At 41.2% G+C, this 25,235-nt stretch overlaps 1 protein-coding gene across 3 annotated transcripts; it reads left to right on the forward strand.

Moving 5' to 3' along the window:
• Positions 1–55: 55 nt before the first annotated feature.
• Positions 56–8,255, forward strand: znf330 (zinc finger protein 330). Of its 3 annotated transcripts, none has more exons than XM_030095169.1 (10): positions 56–123; positions 500–653; positions 752–771; positions 857–927; positions 1,140–1,216; positions 2,180–2,306; positions 2,433–2,537; positions 3,118–3,164; positions 6,277–6,394; positions 7,734–8,255. In XM_030095169.1, the coding sequence occupies exons 2-10, from the start codon at positions 534–536 to the stop codon at positions 8,012–8,014; spliced, it is 966 nt and encodes a 321-aa protein (XP_029951029.1). In that variant the 5' UTR covers positions 56–123; positions 500–533; the 3' UTR covers positions 8,015–8,255. The 3 variants fall into 3 exon arrangements, with proteins under 3 accessions (XP_029951029.1, XP_029951030.1, XP_029951031.1); XM_030095170.1 differs by having other exon boundaries at positions 83–117; positions 495–653; XM_030095171.1 differs by having other exon boundaries at positions 103–186; positions 495–653.
• The last annotated feature ends 16,980 nt before the right edge of the window (positions 8,256–25,235 follow it).

Raw genomic sequence — 25,235 nt, forward strand, 5'->3', positions numbered from 1 at the left:
GCAAGTTTATCGATTATTCCATTCACCTCCTGGGTACCGGAACGCATGTGACGGTAGTGTTTCAGCGAACACATTTTGAAGACGGACCTCGGAGTAGTCACCGTGCTCATCATTTCGGTAAAAATATATTGCAGATTTTATTCGTGAATTTGAAATGACAGCTTTGTCCATCATTCGGAACCACCGGTAAAGCTGCTAGACAGCCTTAACGTTACATATAAACTGCTCAATGTGTGTTAAAAGTTTAAATATACTGATCAGGACACGCTTTGTGTCAATTTTGTAAGAGTCCGCCTGAGATGCAGCTAGCCAGCATGGACAAAAACCTGGAAAACTTTACTCTTTTTAAATTATATCTTCATTCTGTAGCAGATATGTCCGTAACTCCTTCTGCTGGTTATCCTTTAGATGTATTATTCTGTGACTGAATTGAATGTTGTCTTCGATATAGCCGCTCTGCACGTAGATGAATGCTTTCTCTTCCATGCTTGCAGGGAACCAAGCGAGCCGTGAGCCCCTGAGGAGAAACTGAAATGCCCAAAAAGAAAACTGGCGCCCGGAAAAAGGCTGAGAGTCGGAAAGAGCGAGAGAAACAGATCCGAGCCAACCGGGAACATGTCGATGTGGCCAAACACCCGTGCAACGTCAACATGGTGCGTCTTTTTCGTGATTAGGCCTATTGTAGCTGATATGCTGCTACAGATCATTAATAAACACTTTGTTGCATCGTTTCTCTCATGTGTTTCTGTAGGAGTGCGACAAATGTCAGAGGTGAGTCAAACACCGGCCATAAGACACGTTTAGGTGCTGGTCTATTGTAGGAAGACTTCATAAATTTTACTGTCTGTTTTTGTAGGAAACAGAAAAACAGAGCTTTCTGCTACTTCTGTAGCTCAGTTCAGAAGCTGCCTGTCTGTGCTCAATGTGGTGAGTAAATATGCACTACAGCACTTTATACAGCTGTTATATCTTTAGGAAATGATCAGATTTCCCTTTCAACAAGACTGAATTAAATGTAAAAGTACTTGCGATTGTTGTAGTTTGTCAGTTATTGTGCCATTAAAAGATGTAGTTCAGATTTTTTTTTTTGGATAAGATTCATACTTTCACTAATAAGTAACAAGAGTTTTTGTTATTAGGTAAAACCAAGTGTATGAAGTCATCGGATTGCGTCATTAAGCATCCAGGAATCCATAGCACAGGGATGGCCATGGTGGTGAGTTCACGGCAACATCTGAAAGTCTGCAGTTACAGCAGCTCCACAACAAGTTAAATAAGATTGACCTGGTACCAAACAGAAGTATTACCTTAAATTGAAGAAAGGCATATACACCACAACCATCTGTAGACTGTACAAGTGCAATTTATTGTAATGTGCAAAACTAAAAAAAAAAAAGCTTGCAACCAATACTTACAGTGGTCACAATAAATCTTGGATCATTTTATGCAACATTTGTAAATATCTATGATTAGTTTTAAAAGAGAACGTAAAAGCTATTTTTTGTCTAAGGATTATGACTGCAAACCCACAAAAGAGAGATTCATCTCAGAAGACAAACAGTACCTCAGAGGTTCTCAACCTGTTTCATGAGGAGCTCCATCACTGACACACAGAAGAAGCAGCCTTCAGCGAAAGAAGCAGATATTTCAGAAGCTTTACAAAGGATACGCTATATTGAGTCTTCTTATATATATATATATATATATATATATATATATATATATATATATATATATATATATATATATATATGTATGTATGTATGTATGTATGTATGTATGTATATATGTATGTGTGTGTGTGTGTGTATATATATATGTATGTATGTATGTATGTATGTATGTATATATATATATATATATATATATATATATATATATATAAATAAACTAATCATCGATATTTACAAATGTTGCATAAAATGATGTGTGAGATGTGTGTGTGTGTGTGTATATATATATACACACACATATATACACATATACGCGTATATACACACACACACACACACACACACACACACATATATATATATATATATATATATATATATATATATATATATATATATATATGAGAGAGTATAGTTTCATTGACATGAATAGCCAAAGCCTCCGTGACTCCTGCCCAACGAGGAGGCCCTATTGACTTTTGTCCTGTTCTCTGCTTCGCCACAAGGGGGCAGTGTGTGACTTCTGTGAAGCTTGGGTGTGCCACGGGAGAAAATGTCTCAGCACTCATGCCTGTGCCTGTCCCCTGACGGATGCAGACTGCATTGAGTGTGATCGCAGTGTCTGGGATCATGGTGAGATTCCCCTCTATGGCTTGAATGTCATTCACCAGCCACGGCAGTATGACTGACACACGCACACACACACTCACACACACACAAAATGAAAACACCACGAGCTGTTTTTCCTTTGCTTAACAGGAGGGCGAATTTTCCGTTGCTCCTTCTGTCAGAACTTCCTGTGTGAGGACGATCAGTTTGAGCACCAGGCAAGCTGCCAAGTTCTCCAGGCAGAAACATTCAAATGTGAGTCATTTGGTTTCACACTGTCATTCAGAGGATTTTTGTGGTTAATGAGGAAAGTAAAGTTTATTTTATCCATTCCAGCGAATAATATCTAGAGGGTAAGTGTGCATTCAGGTGGATGGGAGCATAGGTGACAATTTTTTATTTTTGCCTGTGGGTTGCCAAATAATATGAATAGCCTACCATCATATAAAAAAGGCATAATTCCGACTGCACAGGGTTGCTCACTGCTTCTGAAGAAATGATTTTACAAAGCATTTCTTTGTTGTCTTTTAAGCTATTATGTTTAGCCTGTTTTAATGGGCTCAGAACACCAAGAGCGCGCTCGTCTGGCCTTGTAAGAATCCACAACACGTGTGTAGGCGTTGGTGGTTCTCTGGTAATGTCTTACCATTCCATTCCCAGGTACTACAAAAGATCTTTCAAAGTATGTTTAGTTCATTTTAAATACATAGTTTGGTTGATTATTTTTTTTATTTGGTGCTCAGTGGGTGCTCAAGCAGCAGAGCGCTTAGGGGCTTGGTGAATATGGATGAGAGTGTACAGTGTAATTTTATTTCATTGTTGTGTTTTTTTTTAGGTGTTTCCTGTAACAGACTGGGACAACATTCCTGCCTACGCTGTAAGGTGAGGGAACATCTGTCTCCACTTGAGAACACTCAATTCAGCCTTTGTGTGTTCCGGGCTGCATCTACCTCAACAAAAAAAAAAAAAGGCTCACGTTGCATTTAATGACGCAGAGGAACAACCTATATCTTACAAATGATCAGACAGAAGTCAATGAGATTCCTGTTTGGTTTAGTTCTGCTTTCAGTTCGCCCGGCAACAGGAAATATTCTTGGTCAACAGGAACTGCGTACTCGCAATGAAAAACCAGAAAACTTTTTGCTTAGTGGCAGCAAAAGAGCATTCCCATCCTAAAAGCAAAAGCAAAACTGTTTGTCAATGAAGCTACCAGGACCATTTCACATTATTTTGTTACTTTTATTACTTAGTCACTTTTATATGTGCAACACTTTGGGTTGAGGATAAGTTCTAAGAACATACTGCTATTTAAAGCAGGGGTATGCAACTAAAATTCACGGAGGTCCGGTCAGGGATATTTTGTTGAATCAAAGGTCCGGAACATCATAATGTCTAACTGAATTAGTGTGATATATGCTGATGTAACCTAGTAGTTCTATGAGCGTCTGCATGTCATCAATAGCTGACTATCAAATCAAATGAATTCATGCACTCCTTGACAACCTCCCCATCACTAAATGGTTTTTTGTGGTGCCCCAAAATCCAAGCAACTCTGAGGGAACATTCATTTGCACGTTGCTGGGCAGTGAGTGACTGTCAGGATCCAGGTGGACTGATCATACTGGGCTCCAGGCCCACCGACAGGGGGGGGGAAACGGGTCTGTTGTCCCGGGCCCAGGGTTGGGGGTGGGGTGGGGGGCAGAATTAAAGGCGGGGGGGGGTGCAATCCAGCACCCCCACTCCCGGATCCCGACGCAGGCACCGCGCCGCTTCGCGCCTCCCCAACCCAAGGCTCGTCCATGCTTCACATGTACGCATTTCCGCGTCCGCTTTGGAGTGTCCACCGCACCACCGATGCACACGCGCTTTCTCCCATATTTCTCCCATACTACATTTTAAGCTCAGCTGTGCGCAACGTTCAATGCAGGAACGCTGATCCACACAGCCTCGAGAAGCTTTTCCGGCACTACGGACTGTTTATCTGCGCCTTTATTACAGATTATTTAGAGAAAATTAAGCACATACATTGTCAGTACATTATCATTAAGTATTAAAGTTTATTTAGCTTTTTTTTTCTTCCTGTTTCTGAATCGCGGGGGCGGCGCCGGAGCGATTAGTTACTTTCACTTCTGTCTGCAGACCTTCTCCTCCCTCCAGACAGTCTCTCTCTCTTTCCACGAGGTTTTTTACTCTTTCGGTGTCTTTAAGTGGAGCCATCAGGCTGGAGCTCCGTCTACTTTTACTTTTACCGTCATGCTTTGTTTGCTGTGGCGCTCTGGCGCATGCGTACACCGCCACGAGCTGCGCGCAACGCGGTCTCAAAATCTGGCTGCTGCATGGACGTCCGCGGATCGGTCCGCGGGACCCTAGCGGACAGGAATTCATGACGATTTTTGCGACACGCAGACCAACGCGCAACGCGCACCATAGACAGGCACCGCGTGTAGGCACTGTGCTGCACCGCTTTGCGCGCCGCCGCAGCGATCCGCACGTCGCACGCCGTACAGCTCCGCATGCCGTTCTGCTAAATATAGTCCGGGTCCGTATTGGATGGCGTCTGGGTCCGGATCCGGACAGCGGTCCGCCAGTTAGTGACCCCTGATTTAAAGTGTACTAGCGGTGACTTTTCACATGACAGCTTAAAATATTGTGCAGGACAGTTTTCCTGATTTGCCTAGGACCATAAAATGAGTCTATCCACTCGGAAGAATACAGTTAATATTGTTGAATATTTGCAACCTGCATTCAAAAGAAGAAACCAAGTGGGACTGAACTTTCGCTGAAGACTTCAACAATTCCAGTTAGACAATAGTGAGATGTCATCTCCTCTCTGATAGAAACATTTATTGTGCAACATATTTATTGTGCACAGTGAAGCAACAAGTTATTGTGCACAGTGAAGCAACAAGTTTCAATAGCACAATTGTATGATTGGGAAATATTTATCCTTGAATTTGCTGTGGCAAGCTATTTTCCTACAATGCAATGCATCATCATTTACCGTAGTAAGCTCTTGCACAGTTTACAGTTTTCATCCGGCATCACATTCACTTATTTCCTGGTGATTATTGGATTGCAAACATTTACAAACAGTCCTCAATATCGGTTTCTGTGCAGGTACTTTCAACTCGTTTGAATGATTGCTTACGCTAACGTATACATTTGCTTTGGACAGCAATCACAGAGATTGGTTCATTATGAATATTAGATAATCCTATTTAAAAAAAAATCTTTTTGGGGTCTTTAGAGGACAGTCTGGACAGGTCACAAGGTCATCACGGGGTGAACACACTCACTCACATTTACACCAAGTTCATAGGTGACCTGGCATATGAAGGAATAAAGCTAACACCAATTCTTAAAAACATCATCTAATACAATGAATCTCAGTTGAACACTGTAAAATTCATATGTGGTAGGAGTTGAATACACAGCTATCTTCTGGTTGAATACAAATCATGTTGTCTGATATCCTTTAACTGTGAAAATACTCATTCTGTAAACTGAATGTCAGCAGGCAGTTTTGTATAGAAAAGCTTTGGCTCCTTTCCTGTGCGCATTCAGGTTTTCTAGTGAAGTAATTCACCGAGGCTCCTCTGAGAAAAAGAAAAATATAACAACTGACTGGCACGTTTACATAAGCACCTCTGCTGTGTCAATGTGGAACAATACAATGGCAGTGTGACAAGCCGGCGTTCGAAAGTCTGCAGAGTGAATTTCCACTCAGCCTTTTTAACGGAGGAAAGCCTTTGTAATGTAGACGTGCAGAGGGGGAAACGGAGAGCCTTCAAACTGCACAAAACAAGAAAACACAGCAGGTGAAGCTGCAGTAGGAGGGCAGGAGAGCCGCTTTTGAGTCAAGGCAGGAGAAAAAGGGGTTTGCATTCCAGTCAAATGTTTTTCAAGAGGAGCTTTGAATTTTGCATCAGTGCCATGTATCTGCTGCTTTTCCTCCTGACGGCTGAAACGTGAACTTTGCGTTCATTCCTCCCAGGCCTGTTACTGTGATGACCACGCCAAGAGTAAAGTCTTCAAACAGGAGAAGGGAAAAGCTCCGCCGTGTCCCAAATGTGGCCACGAGACGCAAGAGACCAAAGACCTCAGCATGTCAAGTAAGTGTCTCGCATAGTTATCGTGATTATAAAAACATGACAACTGAGGCTGCAGTTTGGAAGAAGCTCCCGAACCTGCTGAAGGCAAAAAGTGTCCATGAACGACCTTGATCACGGCATCCTGTATAACCGCTTTAGTTACAACACTGCACACACACGTCAGTCACACAGAAACTTAAACATTCTCTCAAACGCACGCCAGTCATTTCAAACTGCTGAGATCTTCAGGAGAGAGATATGAGTGCCTGTAGTGTAACAAACACAAATGTTTTATCCAGTGTACAGTTATCAAATGCAGCATTGAGGTTTAATCACATGTTGAAGGATCAAGAAAATGTTTTTCCTTAATTGTCATTGATTCTCATTTTCAGCGTATGAAAACATCTTTTTTTCTTGTTTTCATAACAAGGACATTTTTCCAAAGGAATGGATGCTCATGGTGTAAGAGCCTCAAAGTGAGCTGAAAGGAAAGAAAAATTAATAAATAGTGATTAAATATAAAAAGATAAATCATACAAATGAACAGTTTCTTATCTAATTTACATTTTTCAATTCATTTTGTTCAATCCGGGTTGTTTTTTCCTTATTAAGAGAGAGGAGGAGGTGCAAATTGACACAGATCACTGACCACAGTTAGTCTGCACTTCATACAGTGAATCTGCTGCCTGTCAACTAAATGTTGCAGCTTATAACTCAACTCCTGCAGAATAATTATGTTTAGTTAAACAATTTTGTAAATTGAAATTAATAGGCAAAGCCCGCCCACCCCTTTTCTCATTTTAATCTTAGAATTCTAGTGTGATATATTTCCCTTCAGTATCCAGTATTTAGTGCAGTATAATGCAGCAGGTGAAAGGTGGACTGTGGGGACAAGTGTCTCAGATCACTCTGTGTGAGTTCACCTGGTTTCTTCCTCTAACTCCTTCCTTTTTAAACAGATTTTACAGTATTTAAATGGAAGATAGAGTTTGTTCGTATAGCTCTTTCCCCACTAACCACACTAACATGGCTACCGAGCAGAAGTTAAATGCAGAAATAGATTATTGGAGATATTTTTCAAATTTGAAAAAAGAATCAGGGTCATTTCCCAAACGATAAGTAGCACTTTTCAAAAAAAATGTTCTTTTATCCCATGTTTGCCCTTCTTTGTTCTTGTGAACAGTTTCTTTGCTTTTCATTAGTACCATAAAGGTTTTCTAGACTCTCCAAACTCTTTGAATATTTCTTACTAGTTTTGGCTTCGGCTGACTGTAACAACATTTTGCCATCAAACATAATCCCCTCATACGTGAAGAGTTCCCACCCTGGAGCTGAAGTCTGGCTTGTGCGCTCGTTCCAGCTCGCACGCTGAAGTTCGGACGGCAGGCCGACGCCGACGACGACTACTACGACGACGGGGCTTCAGGATACGACGCCTACTGGAAGAAAGTAGCATCCGGAGGAGGGGGAGATCGACAGGATGACTACGAAGAGGAGGAGGAGGACGACGAGGACGAAGACGAGGACGATGACGAGGAAGACGAGGAGGAGGAAGATGAAGAAGATGAGGAAGAGGATGCTGAAGCAGAAGTGGCCTCTGATTCCGTTGGTCGTCTCAAACTGGACGGGGCTGCTGCCTAAACAGAGCGAGTCTGCAGAGAGCGGCGGGAGACGGTTTGTTACTATTCAGGAAAACTCCTCAAGAATTTAAATGGTATCTAAGTTAATACCAGTGCTGCCAACATTTACTCTGAGGAATATAGTTATGTTTTCTACAATACAAACACAAGGTGTTTTACTAAAAGAATCAAATTCAGTACTGAAATAGCAGTTTAAAAGCATGAATTCACTGATTAAAATAAAAAAAGGATTGTTTTTGTGACTGGTTTTGGTTTCAGACTATCTTTGTTTTTCTTTATATTCATTCATCCACCCACCTTCCAATACTGTTCTATAACTTAGGGTTGCAGTGAGCCCACCCCAGCAGACAGTCAGGGGGGGAGAGCAAGGTGATCCATCACATGGAAATCACAGAGAGATAAATCACTCGAACCTCTTCACAGTTAGTCATTTTGTCTTTGTACTGTTGGATTAAACTGGCCGTGACCAGGAAAACAGGCACAGGAAAGACTCAAACCGGGTTTATTCTCAATGTGACACAAGAGCACCTGCCACTACACCACTGCTGCCCATGTTCATTTAGGTTATTAAATCAAGAAATAGTATGCAGACCTGTGTGCATTTAGTTGTTCAGTGGTCAGTTACTCAAAAACAAAGAATTGATCTATTATACTTTCGTCCTGCTAAAAAGGCAGAAACATGTTGTGCAATCTTTATTACAGAGAAGATGTGTAACCTGACAATGTGAAAGGTTGTCAGTGGTTTAGTCTCCTCAAATTTGAGAATGTTACAAAATAAATACATTTTTGATTGTATATTTTTTAGGGCTGGGCACGTTAACGCACTGCTTCCTTAACGACGACAAACATTTTCATCAGGCGTTAACGCCCCCCCCCCCACCCCCACCCCCCACCCCCCACCCCACACACACACACACACCCACACACACACACACTGCGCTCCAACTGACCACCAAAGAAGCACACACAGCTGCGGCGCTTTCTGCGGTGAAACACGGTCCATTCCTCATTATTTGCCATAATGTACTCAGCCGAATTACCAGAAAAATCACGAGGAAAACGCTGGTATGAGGCACAAACTGAAATAAGGAGCGCAAATATGACGAAAATGAAAGTGAAACTTAAATCGCGTCTTTTACCGGCAGAACGCTTCCGCCCGCTGGGCAGTCTTCAGGCTCTGAAAACACGCAAAATAAAGTAAATTTCCCTTCAACACACCATCTGGCTTAATGAGGCACAATTCGATGTGACTGAATTCATCCTGTCTTCTCTGTATTAGGGTGAGAGACAGAATGAAGTCTGAGGAAGTGTGCACTCATAACAGACTTTGTTTTTCATCTGCTCTGCTCTTGCTGGTGTGTGTGTGTGTGTTTGTGTGTGTGTGTGTGTGTGTGTGTGTGTGTGTGTGTGTGTGTGTCTGTGTGTCTGTCTGTCTGTCTGTCTCTTGGGGGGGTCGGGGGTGGCAATCTTGGTAAAGACTTGGTATTTTAAGCTATTAAATATATTTGATGAATTGTAAAATTTTTATTGTAAAAATATACTTCTTGCAAAATTCTGGCAAAAAAAAAAAAAAAAGTTCCTGTCCCCAGCTGGGGGCAGGATGATCATTACAGAGTACTTTTGAATTCATTTATTGTATTTTGCGCATAATGCGAGTAATTGCGATTAATCACAGAAAAATTATGTGATTAATCGCGATTAAAAAATTTAATCGTTGCCCAGCACTAATATTTTTGCTGTGACGTGCAAGTAAATGATGATAATGACACGAATACAGTGCTCTCTTCTCTGAGCCAGCCGTTACATTTTTGCTGATCAGAGCTGTGATATATTTGCTCCCATATTTAAGCTTTTTCTGCATGTCAGTCAGCTGTTTGATCTCTAATTACTTTCTTTGCCTTCGATTAGTTTCTCTGAAGAACAGATTCTTTACTGAGTCCAATTCAGTTCAAATACAGGACTTTAATAATCACTGATTGACACAAACAGACCCAAATTATGGTCACACGAGCATCTGACTTCCAAATGGAGACATTTGAAATGGACATTTAATGGCAAGAATTAATATTTCAGTTAATCATTTGCTTTAGTAACTAGTAAAATTAAAATTCTCTGTAACGTCTACAGTGCTGATAAGGGGGAATGTTGGTGGAAAGTAGTGTTATGTTGACTTTATAGTGTAATAAACTGGGGAAGCTGAGGATAAGTAACTGCTTTAGGCTCAAGTCGCCTCATTGCATGAGCAAATACATGCAACGTGTGCTACACGCCTCTACTGACCAAAGTGTGCAGGTATCCCCCTATCCACCACCACTAGCAAAACGTGCACACACCAAGGTAAGGATCGAAGGTGATAAAAATTCAGATGATCTGTCACAGGCTCCACTGCCATCCTGGCTGACGGTCAGTATCGATCCAGTCAGCGCTCAGAGAGGACGTCGGCTCAGGTGAGGAGGTGATGAAGAGCTTTTAAATCCAGAACAAGCTCAAGAAGAAAAAGAAGCTCAAGCTTTTTTTCGAAGGTTGGGATGACGTGGTGAATAAACATGTAAAAGTTTGTCCATTTTATCTGCAAAATAGATGAAGCACATTTACCATTTAATTTTTTTTTTATCAGTCATCAGAGCTGTGTTCCCATATTTCAGTGCAATTCCTTTGATGAAAAGATTTTTCCAGCATATGTAGATTTGAGGGTGTTTTACTTCCAAGATATCTCCTCAAACAACTGATTTCACTGAAAACAGTGATGACAGGACAAGGGTGTGTTGCTTACAGTAAGCACTCTGTTCCCTCATAACAAGGGAGTTTGGTTTCCTTCCACAGTACATGAGTCTGGCATACTCTGCCAATTTTTTTATGCTTTTTCCCTCCACATATTCTGGTTTCCCCACACAATTAGAAAGCATTTATTTGTACTGGCTCCAAATTGATGGAAAGTGAAAGTGTGTGTTTTTCCATTGGTGGCTACTCCTCCAGCAGAAGAGCCGACATTATCCCTGCAGCTAGATGCAATAGTCAAGAAGACGGGATTTTCAAGTGTAAGATTGAAGTGGGAACTGTTACACAATGTTACTGGACCTGTGCAAAAATAAAATATTTGTGGTATGTTTTCAAATTTGAACTAGGGAAAATATTTTCATTTTCTGATACTAGAGTGTAATCCATTATTAAACATGTTACTTGGAATCAATGATATCACTATCACTGGAACATATGAAAGGCGAATCTACAGAATGCTTACATGTTGTGTGAGGAAATTGAACTGGATTTCGGGATAAGGTGCCAAGCAAAAAATAAGTGGCATCAGACAGTACTAGATTATGTGTCTTTGGACTACTTAACCTGCAAATAAAATGGTGAAGATGATGTTCAAGCCAGATTGTTCTGTTCTGTGTTTTGTTTTTGAAAACAAAAACTTCAATAAATATATCTTGGGAAAAATACATTAATAGACTCTGTAAGGTGTGAACTGTTTTTTGTTTTGTTTTTTTCAAGAAGACGAAATTGTCATTTTCAGATGAAAAAGCTACACGATTATCCCATCAAATTAAAACATTATCTAATATTTTGATGTAATCAGTAGATAGTTCTTTCGGTCCTTTAATCTGACCCCCTGGTATGGAGGAAAACATGTTTCTGTCACTCATTGATGAAAGTTGGCCCTGGGATCCACAGCAGCAGCAGCTGGAGGCTGCAGTGCCCTGAAGTGACGGCTTGGAGGAGGAGGAGGAGGAGGAGGAGGGAACATAACTCCACGAGCGCAGCAGGGCGTATTGAGAGCTCGCGCTCTGGAAATCTGGCCCTCAGTCAAGCCGCGAGTCAAGTGCTCCCGACGCCGGACACACACCAATGAGACACAACGGGACTGTATTCACAGATGAAATGCAAAAACGTGATGCTGGCCTGCTGGTCCGCCGGTTAGGAGAGCCGCCGCTGCGCAGATGAAGATCCTCTCTCAACTCACATGTGTCGGAGACCAGCGCGCGGTAAGCTGCCTTCCACTGCCCGGGGTGCCACCTTGTCACGGCTCCGTTTGGGGCCTGTGGTCGGGGATCTCACTTAGTGCGCGCGTGTGTGTGTGTGTGTGTGTGTTTTCAATTGAGAGGAAAAAAAAAACCCTAAAGTTAACGCCGTGAATAAATGGTGCGCAAAGATCGGAGGTGTGTCAACCCAGAGATCCACGTGGATCCAGGCGCGCTCATCCAGCTGCTTCTGGCACAGATGTGTGAGCCATTACGGTTATTTAGGTAAAAACAAGTAACGCTCTGACTGACAGTGCTTTACTTTCACTTTCAGTAGAAGGGCAAATGTGTTCTCCTGCAGGCTCCTCCCCCCGCACGCACTTTGTAAATAGCCTCAGGTCGCTGTTCACAGAGTGATCTGCTCTACTGAGTGAGAAATCAGCTCTTGTCACAAGGAAGATACGCACACCATAGGCTCAAGTTAATTATAATGTGATAGTTGAACATTATATTTTACACAGCTGAGGTTTATGCTTCTTTTACGGAAGAAAAGCTGGATAAACTGTTGACGCTTTCCCCTGAGTTTGCATTTTCTCATGGTACTCCAGCCTCCTCCCTGGCCATGCATCCATCCATCCATCCATCCATCATCCATGCACACAGACACAGCCACACACTGATATTCACACTTAGGGGCAATTTAGGGTCACCAGTTAATCTCACAGCACTGGCCTTATATGAACCCAGGACCGTCTCCTTGTGTTCCACCATGCAGCCTTCAGCCATGCATGTGAGGTGAGATCAGTATTCTGTGTAAGGAACCAGTCTTCACACAGTTGAGATTAGTTCCAGTTCCCCGTTGAACCAGATAAAAAAAAAGTATAGAAGATGGATGAATAACCTAGGAGGGTCAGACTCCTTCTAATACTGGGACCACACCTCACCTCATTATGTAATAACGCCACATTTTCTAATAATCTGCAGCATTTTGTATTAACTTGTTAGATATTGCAACAGTTATTACATAATGCAGGTCTTCCTCTTTTATTTGGGGAGAAAATGCAATAATTTGGTGCATTATGTAACAAATCATCATAATTGATGCCTTGATTAGAAAAACCATTATATTAGCTCAAGATTACGCTTTTCAGCTTAGTTAGAATTGTTATTTCATTGCTCAAGTCTAAATCAAACGTTACTGTATTCATTATAAAGGACAATGTTCACAAGCTAGAAACAAAAGCTAAACATAAACAGATGCATTAAACATTCCAGCTTAATGAGAATCATTTGGTGCATTATGTATCATATTTTGCCCTTCATGTTTATACATGATTTTGTGTTTTATTATAAGGAAATAACTAAAATGCCCTAGTTGGACCAGCATGCTGTGTCACTGTTTTGCTCCTGTAATGTCAACATAGCATTGGCAGAACACAGGTTTCTAAATCAGGCTTAACCATGTGGATCACCTGACTCTGCTAGTGGCTGATAGTGGCTGGTAGATTATTAAAGTTACAAGCCAATCAGCATTTCACCAGCCTTTTGTTTTGTCTTGAGGAAATGAAACCAGACTGGACGTACCACTGACTGCATTTAATCAGAGATATTTCTTCATGTTCTTGCCTGTAAATGCAAAGAAGTGTGTGTAAATCAATTCCTGTGAGAGAGAATGTCTTGTGTTGGGGACTTGGAAGTGCAAAAAGTGCAAATAACTTATTTTATGTAATAAAAACTTTGCTTGTTAAGCAGCTTTGGAAACAGAATTGCAAAGCACCCAGAAAACATTCACATTATCACTGTGCCTGATGGGAGCTTTCAATTCCCAACTTATTGATTCTGAGACCAGTCGTTATCTTGCTAAGCTTCAATATTGGAGAGATTCTGTCATAATGTTCATAGCTCTATGTTCACATGCAGGCAAATTAACAAATAACAACTATAACTAATCTACGTATTAAAATCCATCAAGTCAGGCTAAAGTTTCCCCCCCAGCAAATGTTAAAGGATCCCCTGCCTGAAGCCAGCTAGTGACTGTACGGTGCAGACCACACGAGCTATTAGGAAGAGCAATGGACCTGCTTCTTCATGCAGTTATCCACTCACTCAATCTTTTAGGCGGGAGTGCATAATATCCTACAGATACAGTCGGGAAGCATGGGCTAATGTTCACACAGAAAATCTGATGTAATTGGCTTTGGTATGATTGGTTGCAGATGAGCTGGTAGGAGCAGTTCTTAGACACTCAGCTGTTGAGAGAGGTCGTAGGAGAAGCACCAGAGAGAAAATACATTTCTGAATGGATACAACTTTGTGCGTTATAGTTGCTATTAATGATGATCAGAAAAAAGTGTTGAACTAACAACATCGTTATGAGTGGCCATGAAGCGAGTGAAGACTGAGCTGTGTGGTTTAATCCATCAGTTGAGGTATTGTAACTCAAACTGCTGCCTGAGTTAATGTTGGTACTGATAGAAAGGCATCAGAGTACAGTTTACCTCCCAGCCTACTCAGGCCGGACATGAGTGATGCTTTTTGCATGATGCACGGTGCTGCTGTGAAACCTCGAGTCCTGCCATCCATGTCGATGCCACTTCAGCGTGTGTCATCTCCCCAGATGCTGGCGTCCTCTTTCAGCAGGATCAAGCGTCCTGTCACGATGCAGAAAGTTTGCAGGAGTAATTTGAGGAAAAACGACTGATTTTGAGTGTTGGCTTTTTCTCCAGACTCCTCAGTTCTCACTTCAGTCACACAAACAATTAATTTCCATGGAGGGTTAGAGTCAAAACCACCTCATGGTTTCCAGAACTTGAAGAATCTGCTGCGAATATCTTGGTGCAGATAACACAATACACTGTAAGAGGTCAAGAGGTCGAGTTGTCAGTCTGTTGTCAATATTCACAGTCAGGAGACATTAATTTGGAGAAAAACATTCCCATGGTCTTTTTGTAGTTGCAGAGCACCAGATGTGAAGCACTTTGGGAAATTCAATACACGTAACAGTGCCTGTTTTGCTGTCTGAATACAAAAAACTCTTACATTTTGTTGAGTTACACAAGCATACGGGACAGGCGTACTGTGGCTGCATACAAAAAGCACTTTTATAATTAGCATCACAAGCTGCAGGAATAAGGGCTCTGGATTCTCTCATATGCCACGTCGAGAACTTGTGGAACAATCCCTGTTTGATATGTACAACCTATGCCTTTTAAATCAAACAAGGGCTGAAATTACTGTCAGAAGATTTGTGTCGCATCACATTATGTCATTTAATGGATTGATCGATCAATAATGTTATGGAATTTTGGGTGAAACAGAGCCAAAGATAAGGAGTCAAGGAGTGTGAGGTTACAGATAAGTCAGCTGACTGAGAGTGAAGGTAAGACTCGCACAAAACTCCACCCTTCTCCCCAATAGTTTCTATCAACCCAGTTTATTTAGGTGATAACATCCATTGTTATTCAGATGAAAGCTCAACTCCTCTCAGCCCAAGTCACACAGTTTCCTTGAACGTGAAGTCAAAATACTCCAGATCAGTCCCCCCTTTTTAAAATTAATTTTAAACAAACCAAAAAAAAAAACAAAAAAACAAAAGAAATATGAATATGAATTTTAACAACTTTACAAAGACAGCAATGTCAGACAAAGTAAAACCACTTTTCATTCTTTTCACATTTCAGAATTATTGTATGCCATAAAAATCAATAAGATCAGTAACTCCAAGTGTGTCACCATTTTTTTTTTCATATGTCCTATTTTATCTATATTTCAGTGACCATTTCCAATTGATCCACTGTCCCACAATCAATAGTCCCACACCAAATTATGGATGACATCCTAACCAAATCAGCATGCCCTGAGACAGTTGAAAATACTTTCAAGCTAAACTATCAATCCTGGTCCAGGCCAATTAACCAGGAAGATAAAGGACAATCTTAATGATTGAATCAGCAAAAACATTGAGAAAAAAAAACCAAAACAAAAAAAACATCAACCACATTAGACAACAAAATCACAGAATCATATAATGAAATGAAAGTGCTGAAACGCTAACTTTTTGGTCTCCTTCAAAGTCAGTCATCAATCACAATGTTAGGAAGTTAGTTCATCAGTCTTCACACAGTAATAGTCAAATTAAGTCTAATTAATCAATGGAGCAGATATTTTCAAGGTGACATTAAAACCACCCAGAGCCGTACTTTCATATCCAAACCTTCCTGCTCCTGACATGCACTTTGTGCTTCAGTCAACAGCAGCACAATGTAACACATGCACTATACATTCATTATCATGTACCAAAGGCACTAGAGACAAAGTCCTGCGGGAAGTGTGTGAAACATTATTTACCCTTTTTGAGGTGAATGTAAGTGAATATCGGCTTTCAGGATCCAATCTGAGTGAAAATTATGCAGCAGACAGGTCAGTACCTGAATAGTAGCATGAGTCTGGGGCAGAGAAGACAAAGTGATGTTAAAATCAGCAACTATTGAAGTGACAGGTGACAGTTTGAAGTGAAGTAAAGTGACAGTTTGGTTTATTTCTCTGAAATCTTGAAAAAATCTGCCTGATAAGGAGGGGTTTATTAGGGACCGAGCCCGGAGGGCATGGTGGCCAAAGGCCACCATGCCCGGAGGGCAAGGTCTCTATTGTTATTCGTTCGTTTATTGTCGTCGTCGTCGTCGTCGTCGTCGTCGTCGTCGTCGTCGTCGTCGTCGTCGTCGTCGTCGTCGTCGTCGTTCTCTATTATTATACTAACGCCCAAATAAACGCCAATTTGACCCCCTAAACATGCACGAAAACTCACCAAATTTGGCACGCACATCATGACCGGCGAAAAATTTGATAAAATCCAAAAACAAACACCATCGGCTCTCTAGCGCCACCTATATCCCAAAAAAACGTCTAAAACAGTTGCTACAGCCCGCAGGAATGTCGCAGAGAGATCAAACCAACATTCACGCGTTCGTCTCATCGAGATCTAAAATTCACGCGCTGACACCCCTGACCTAAATCCAACAGGAAGTCCGCTATTTCCCTTTCAAAGTAAAATTTTGCTCAAAATCACGCCTCACGAAAAAATTATCTCCTCCGAGACCATTTGTCGTACAGACATAAGAGTCACGCGACGTGAAAGAGGACAAATTTCTCTACAAAAGTTGTGAACAACTTTGTCTAAAGTCTAACGGTGTGGATTTTATTAGCGTTCAAAGTTGGAATTCTGAAATCCTGCCTTGCTCCGGCCCTCATCCGTTATAATGGGGAAAAAAGGAAAAAAGTCGCCTTTTTTCAGCACCTCGAACAAGTGGTGACTGCGGCTAAACCGTGACTCCTATCAACAAACCGAGCACACGCAAAGTTCCAGCAGGTTCTCCCGAACAAGATGATGTAACATAAGTGGGTAAAATATGATGATATATGTACGTTTACACAGGTAAGAAAAGGTGTGCGCTCTGCATTTTTTTTTGCTCTCAGTAATAATGGAGCCAGATGGGGAAAAATCTCGCGCTTCTCACAAACTGAGGCCTCTACAGTCCAAACTAAAAGTCTGACCTCTCTGAAAGCCTCACCAACTGAAAGACAACAAATTATCCTATCAAACGTGATATTTTTTGTTCAGTTTTGCCAAAAAGCAAAGGAACAAGGAGCAGTTGTTTCCCCAAAAAAGATTTTTATTTTCTCCTCTCTCCACTCTAACTCACATTACCATATATGGGCATGCAGTGCAGTTACACAGCTGACAGCAGCTGTCAATCAAACTCTGCCACTGATTGCCTTTATTCAGTGACTCTCAAAAGCAGATGGGAGAAGCTAACAACTCCATGTTAGTGGATGACTGATGCCACCAGCTCCATGTTAATGGATGGAACATGCTAACAACTCCATGTTAGTGGATGACTGATGCTACCAGCTACTTGTTAGTGGATGGGACATGCTAACAACTCCATGTTAGTGGATGACAGATGCTAACAACTCCATTTTAGTGGATGACAGATGCTATCAGCTACATGTTGGTTTATGGGAGATGCTAACAACTCCATGTTAGTGGGTGGGAGATGCTAACAACTCCATGTTAGTGGAAGACAGATGCTAGCAGCTACATGTTAGTGGATGACAGATGCTAACAGCTACATGTTAGTGGATGGGACATGCTAACAACTCCATGTTAGTGGAAGGGACATGCTAAAAATTCCATGTTAGTGGAAGGGACATGCTAACAACTCCATGTTAGTGGATAGGACATGCTAACAACTCCATGTTAGTGGATGGGACATGCTAACTACTCCATGTTAGTGGATAGGACATGCTAACAACTCCATGTTAGTGGATGGAACATGCTAACAACTCCATGTTAGTGGATAGGACATGCTAACAACTCCATGTTAGTGGATGGAACATGCTAACAACTTTATGTTAGTGGATGACTGATGCCACCAGCTCCATGTTAATGGATGGGACATGCTAACAACTCCATGTTAGTGGAAGGGACATGCTAACAACTCCATGTTAGTGGATAGGACATGCTAACAACTCCATGTTAGTGGATGGAACATGCTAACAACTTTATGTTAGTGGATGACAGATGCTAACAGCTACATGTTAGTGGATGGGACATGCTAACAACTCCATGTTCGTAGATGACAGATGCTAACAGCTACATGTTAGTGGATGGGACATGCTAACAACTCCATGTTAGTGGAAAACAGATGCTAACAACTACATGTTAGTGGATGGGACATGCTAACAACTCCATGTTAGTGGATGACAGATGCTAACAGCTACCTGTTAGTGGATGGGACATGCTAACAACTCTATGTTAGTGGATGGGACATGCTAACAACTCCATGTCAGTGGGTGGACGTCTCAGTCGTGGGCCGGCAAGGAGGCTCGGTCCCGACCAATGCCGCTTGCGGCTTTAATTGAAAGAACAGTTTTTTTTTTTTTTCAGTTCACTTTGGAGAAGTTTGGAACATAAAATGAAAGAACTAATAAATTTGCAGAGATAATGTTTTAAGGAATTTGAACTCCTTTCCAAAAAATGAAATACAGGATGTCTTTCCTCTCCAACCCTGAGAAGTCATCCAGAGTTCTTCATTTAATGGCTTCTTCCCCTGCGCACAGCTGGAAGTCTTGGAGAAATTGCAGTTTCCTGTCACAGACACTTTAATCATTCAATCTTATTTATTTTAATAATTAAAATCTATTTTGTTATAAGAATTCCCTTTTTTGTTTGAATGTTTTGTTTTTTTAAATTTGCATAGAGCAGTTTCAACTTTTAGATCACAGAGGGATTCCTGGTCAGGGAACCAATCACAGTACAGGTTGATCAGCCTGGCCGCGGTCAGACAGGCTATTGTCTGCAGGGATGCAGACTGAAAGGTTTGAATATATATTCAAATTTGTGGTCGTACCCTGGAGCGACTTTTGATTTTAAAAGTAGCGGAGGAGATTACATGGTGTAAATTGTACTCAAGTATGAGTAAAATTACACACTGGAAAAAATACTCCTAAAAGAAGAAGCTAAAAAAAAAAAAAAATCCACTTAAGAATTATTTCCTTAAAACCTACAAATTTCCCACTCAACAAGCAACTTTATTGACTTGTCGATTGGTTCTTTTGAAGAAAAAAACATTATCTTTGGTCCTTGTAGTGCCTTAAAATTGCCTGCCAAACCTGCTTTCTTCTTCATGAACTTCCAGTTCCTCCTCTGACTTACCAGGCTCTTCATCTGACTGTCTGTCACCTGCACATGTCTGATCGATCAATCTGATATGTCTGTAGCAGTACTACTGTTCCCATGATGCTTGGTTACCCACACTGCTTTGGGGTTGTTTATGTTTAGGGTACTGCCGTTGCCGGAGTAAAGACTGTTTACAACCGAGTTAACTTGTTCGGTGAGGTCACGCTGTCATAAGCGGCGAACTACAAGTCTCCGTAGTATTTTCAGGTTCAAATAGTGCAGTTGTAGCAGAAAGCTAGAGAGGCCGTTGGTGCTGAAAGCTAAAGGAGTGCTGCAGTGTGTATTGGCGTTGCTAGGATACGGCCCGTCAAAACACATGCCAGCGGAGAGAGACGTACAGAGAGACGGAGCATCCCTGAGTTTTGATCCTGAACGTGAAGAAACGAGGGATATAACTATTAAGATGACGACGTCTGTACGAATGAACCCCCCAGAGCCGTTTGACTTCTCATGTCCTGTAGAATAGCCAAGCTGGATCAGGCGTTTTGACAGATTTTGCATTGCAATGGCTATGGATGGACTATAAGGTGAGTTCAGTCCTGTATGACATGGGACACATGGCTGATGACGTTTTGGCTGTTTTAACTGTTTTATCACTGACTGATGCAGATTGCAGATAAAAAGAAATATGGAGCTGTTAAAGCAGCATTTGAGCAGCACTATGTAGGAAAACACAATGTAATATTTGAAAGAGCACAGTTCAATTCCGGATGTCAACTAGAGGGAGAAAGTGCAGAAACATCCATCATAGCTGTACACAAACTTGCAGAAACTTGTGGCTTTGGAATTCTGAAAGAGGAACTTATAAGGGACAGGATTGTTGTCGATGAGAAGTTGTCAGAACAACTACAGATGGACTCGGAACACTCACAAAAGCTATACAGAAAGTCAGAGAGAGTGAAACTTTGAAGAAACAGCAAACAATTGTGCATAGCAAACACGGATGCCATAAGGATAAACAGGAAATAAGAAAAGGGACGGTCTTAGCAACAGTCAAAGATGGGACAACAGATAAGACCAGTGAAAAAGAGTGTGGCTGGTGTGATCAAAAGAATAAACACTCATGGAAGCACTGTCCAGCCATTGAAAGAGACATTCAGTGTCGACAGTGCCATAGAAAAGGACATTTTGCTGTAGTCTATTGTTCAGGCGAAGCGGCAGAGCTATGTGTGTTTCTAGGAGAAGTAGGCACAGAGTCTGGAAAATGGAGATGGAAAAGATCAAAATAAGTGGGAAAAATGTTGAAGCTGGGTGCTCAAAAAAATTCCAGCAAGAGGGACTCACTCTGAATAGTAAATTTGTGTTTGCAAAGACTGACATATTTTTTGTGCTTCACAATGTTTCAGCAAACAGCATTGAGCCCAATCCAAATAAAGTGAAAGCAATCCAGAAGTTAGCTCAGCCTACAAGCGTGGAGGACGTGTGGCGTCTCATGGGCATGGCCAGTTATCTTGCAAAGTTCGTGAGAGATTTTGCCGCAATAACCAAACCACTGAAAGAGCTGCAGAAAGAGAGAAATGAATAGATTTTGGCAGAGTCCCAGGAGACAGATTTTCAGAGACTGAAAGAGATGCTAAGTTCTCCAAGAGGTGCTGCTTTCTGAGCATTGCAACACAGCAGAGACAAGGGTTGCTGCTGACGCATCACCATATGGTATTGGAGCCATTCTTACACAGAATCAGGATCGAGATCAGATATCTTAAAGCGTTTGCATGAAGGCCATCAGGAGATTTTAAAATGCAGAGCCAGGGCTAAAGAGTCTTTATGGTGGCCTGGCATTACTGCACAGGTAGGTCAAATGGTGGAGAGATGTGAAGTGTGTCAAAAACACAGGATGCATACTGTGAACCACTGTTGCCCACTCCAGTTCCAGACCGTCCGCTCTAAAAGGTCAGGATGAAACTGCTTGAATGGTCTAGAAAACAGTATCTTTTGATCAGAGACTACTTCCCAAGATACACTGAGGTAGGAGAGCTCAAGCACTGTTCAGCTGAGGCTGTCATTAGACATTTTGTATTTAGGTCAGATGAGGCACAGAACTTCTCTGTACATTGTAAATTCTGCCTCCCACCTGTGAAAATGCTCTCAACATCTAGGGACTCATCATCAAACCTGAAGACACATCCACAGGTATAATACACACCTGAACTCACAGTGAAGCTAAAGTGTTAATAGCCTGCCTACTGAGAACTGTAGCCTCACCAAGCTGAACTCAGAAGAATCTGATGGAGGCAATAACATCTTCAGCCTGTATGGAGGATTTATTGGAGACTGCATGTTTCCTTCTGTCACTGAGGAATTAATCAACTCTGAACTCTTGAAAAAATATTGTGCATGGCCGACCTGAACACAAAGCACTGCTCCTCACTCCAGCAGTACAGTTACACGGCAGATTGAGTATATAATAGAAATGTGTGTTAACACTGTCAATACGGCTCCTGGTGCTGCTTCTGGACTGTAGAACTACTAGAGGAACACAGTCTGAACTGATGAAGTTGATCCTGAGTCAGAAAGAAAGAAAGTCAGATTCTCAGTAGGTTTAGAGGATGTCATGTTGTTGGTATTCATTGGGGCTGAGCACATAGTTCAGCAGAGTTCAGAACATTCAGAGCATTCAGTGTTTACTGTGTAGAGCTGTCAATACACTGAGGATGACACATTGTATTTGTCTTTATTTTTTATGTTTTATGTTTATGTTTTTTTATGTTTTTATGTGAAGTAATCTAAAAGTAACTAAAAGTAATCTGGTACATTACTTTTTAATTGAAGTAATTAGAGTAAGTTACTGATTACATTTTTTGACAAGTAACTTGTAATTGTACCAGGGGTCTATTTCACCGAGCCGGTTTTAAGAAAACTCTGTATTCAATAGCCCGGAAATGAGGGAAACTCTGAGATTTCCATTACGCAAAGGGAGAGAACTCAAACCAGAGACAGAGGAGTAACTCCAGCCTGTTCCACTAGGAGAGGTAACTTAAAGCGATACTTCAACATTTTGGCAAATTGGCCCATTTAGCGCAATTCCTTAGTCATTTAGAACAGCATACTTACTTTTTTTGTGAGGGCGAGCTGTTGTTTACTCAGAGGCGAGTCGGGGAAGGTTTTCGGGACGGACACAATGGAAGTGAATGGTATTTTTGTTCCCCCTCGTCAAACTCATCAAATACACAATCCAACAACCCCAAACACTTTGGTGGACATGTTATAATCCACACATTCACTACGCTGTGGAACACCAACAAATAATATTGTAGCGTTACGACACTGAAGCAAATACTGGGAACTACTTTTTCTTTTGAAATCACTACGCCCAGATGCCATATTTAGTAAGTAGTTCCGTCTTAGCAATCTTCACATAAACAACTCAATCTCATAATCTTGCATTAATATTTCACAGTGTAGTGAATGTGCGGATTACAACGTGTCCATCAAAGTGTTTTGGGGTTGTTGGATTTTGTATTTAATGAGTTTGACTAGGGGAAGCAAAAATACTATTCACTTCCATTGTGTCTGTCCCGAAAACCTTCCCCGACTCACCTCTGAATAAACAATAGCTCGCCCTCACAAAAAAGTAAGTATGCTGTTCGAAATGACTAAGGAATTGCGCTAAATGGGCCAATTTGCCAAAATGTTGAAGTATCCCTTTAAATGAATAAAAAATCCACAATGGATAAACACATGAAACTGTTTAAACAGCTAAAGGGGCCAGCATGAACTCATGAAGCCAATTGAATAAGGGATAAAATGTCTTCCATATCATAATTCCAAGCAGAAATACAAAGCTGGATATCAAATCTGTGCGTTTATATTAAGGCACTGGTGTTTGCAGGCAGCATATGTGCAACTGCAAGCATGGAGAAACCCTGCAGAGCAACTGCTGCACCCTGGAGGAGCAGACTACTTATTTACCCAAAATTTGAAGGGTTCAAACACATCAAGACCAAAAGTAGCTGTGTTTCTGCAATAAAAGTCAGGAACACTCTGTTTATGTTTAACTTCGTACGATTATGCAATATTATCCGGACAATATAAACAGACAGCACTCTGATCAATCAATGTGACTTTACTCTGACTCAGACGTTCGGGCAGAACGCTTCGTCGGTGCCCTTCCTTTAGTTTGTCTTTTTCCATTGTGTTCTTATGAAACTCGGCTCCATTGTGCGAGCACGCTTTGTGTTGGGATATTAATTCATCACTGTGACGGCATCCATAAATTCATGTTTCTGCACTTATGCCATGTGCGACCGTTACTATTAATCCGATTATTTCAGATGCATCCCTAGTGGAGGTAAACGGACTTGGGAACAAGTCAAGAACAAGAACGAAAACATATTTCATGCAGCCAACGAGAAAGCCATATTTTATTCTGTTATCAGGGCCATCAAGGATTGCATCTCTCCCTAAAAGCCCCTCCCTAAGCACTCCTCTCACGATCTGCACTTTAACAGTAATCTGCTAAGGATGTTCAGGTAATTTTCCAAGAGATCTGATTGGTTGGAGGTAGTGCTTTTATACTTGATGATCTCTTATTCAGAATATTAAATGTTCCAGAGCAGTTTGTACTTGCAGTTACCATGATGATTTATCCCGGTAAGAAATTAACCTGTGTTACAGGATGGAAAACCCAGGCTTCATCCCTGAAGTCACCTCAGTTCTCAGGCCACACAACATCTCAATAATGCTACTCTGTTAGATTCAAAGTTTGAAGTTAAGCATTGTAATTGCTGTGTTTTACTGGTTACGTTGTTTGTACTTCCATCTACAGAATTAACCAACATTTCATTTCCAACTGCTCAAACATGCTCATTTTCTTGTTTCACAGCGTTAAGTTTGTTTAAATAAAGTATTGGGACATTTCGCTGTGAAGTCCTGTAAGTTTCTGAAACTGACATTTGAACTTTATGCAACACACTTTCCACAGTGATTCATTAGATGTGAGAAAGTTACCAGGCTTTGAACCTTCCCTCTCAAGTATTTCTATTACATGTTCTCTACAGCTGAGCGCAACTATACAATGCCCTTGTACTACAAGCCTCAGATTAATGGTTTTGAACAGCTATGAATATATTTTTTGATGTTTTTGGACCGTAGTTTTTTTTTTTTTTTTTTTTTCATGTATTTTTTATCCTAGGCCCTTTGGCAAAGCACAAACCACAGTATCATAAACCTCCTGAAAATAGTCAGAGAAATGCAGGAGCATTTTTGTTAAAGAAGCAGGAGATCAGAGAACTGGAGACAGATAACTGTCATCTGAACAACAATGCGTCTGAGTGCAAGAACGGTGCAAGACATGCGCACGCATTCTCCATCATCCTGTAGAAGTGCTTTAAGACCTCAGCCTAGAACGCTGGCTGACTGAAAGTCTTATATAGTCGCTATTAATTTATGACTGTTGTGTCAGTGTTAACTTTGGACTTTTCTATCTTTACACTCTCTCCCTTCTCTTCACTCTTTTGTTGTTGTTGTTGTTGTTTGCTTGTCTATTCAATTGGTCGTTTCTTTCACATTCTGTCTCTTTACCT

The sequence above is a fragment of the Salarias fasciatus genome, chromosome 6 (genome assembly GCF_902148845.1).
Source record: "Salarias fasciatus chromosome 6, fSalaFa1.1, whole genome shotgun sequence".
Classification (NCBI taxonomy): domain Eukaryota; kingdom Metazoa; phylum Chordata; class Actinopteri; order Blenniiformes; family Blenniidae; genus Salarias; species Salarias fasciatus.

Excerpts from the sequence above, each read along its gene's own strand:
- znf330 (XM_030095169.1), top strand. The coding sequence starts at position 534 with ATGCCCAAAAAGAAAACTGGCGCCCGGAAAAAGGCTGAGAGTCGGAAA. Across the intron at positions 654-751 it reads ACCCGTGCAACGTCAACATG|GAGTGCGACAAATGTCAGAG; the intron begins GTGCGTCTTTTT and ends GTGTTTCTGTAG. Across the intron at positions 2,538-3,117 it reads CCAGGCAGAAACATTCAAAT|GTGTTTCCTGTAACAGACTG; the intron begins GTGAGTCATTTG and ends GTTTTTTTTTAG.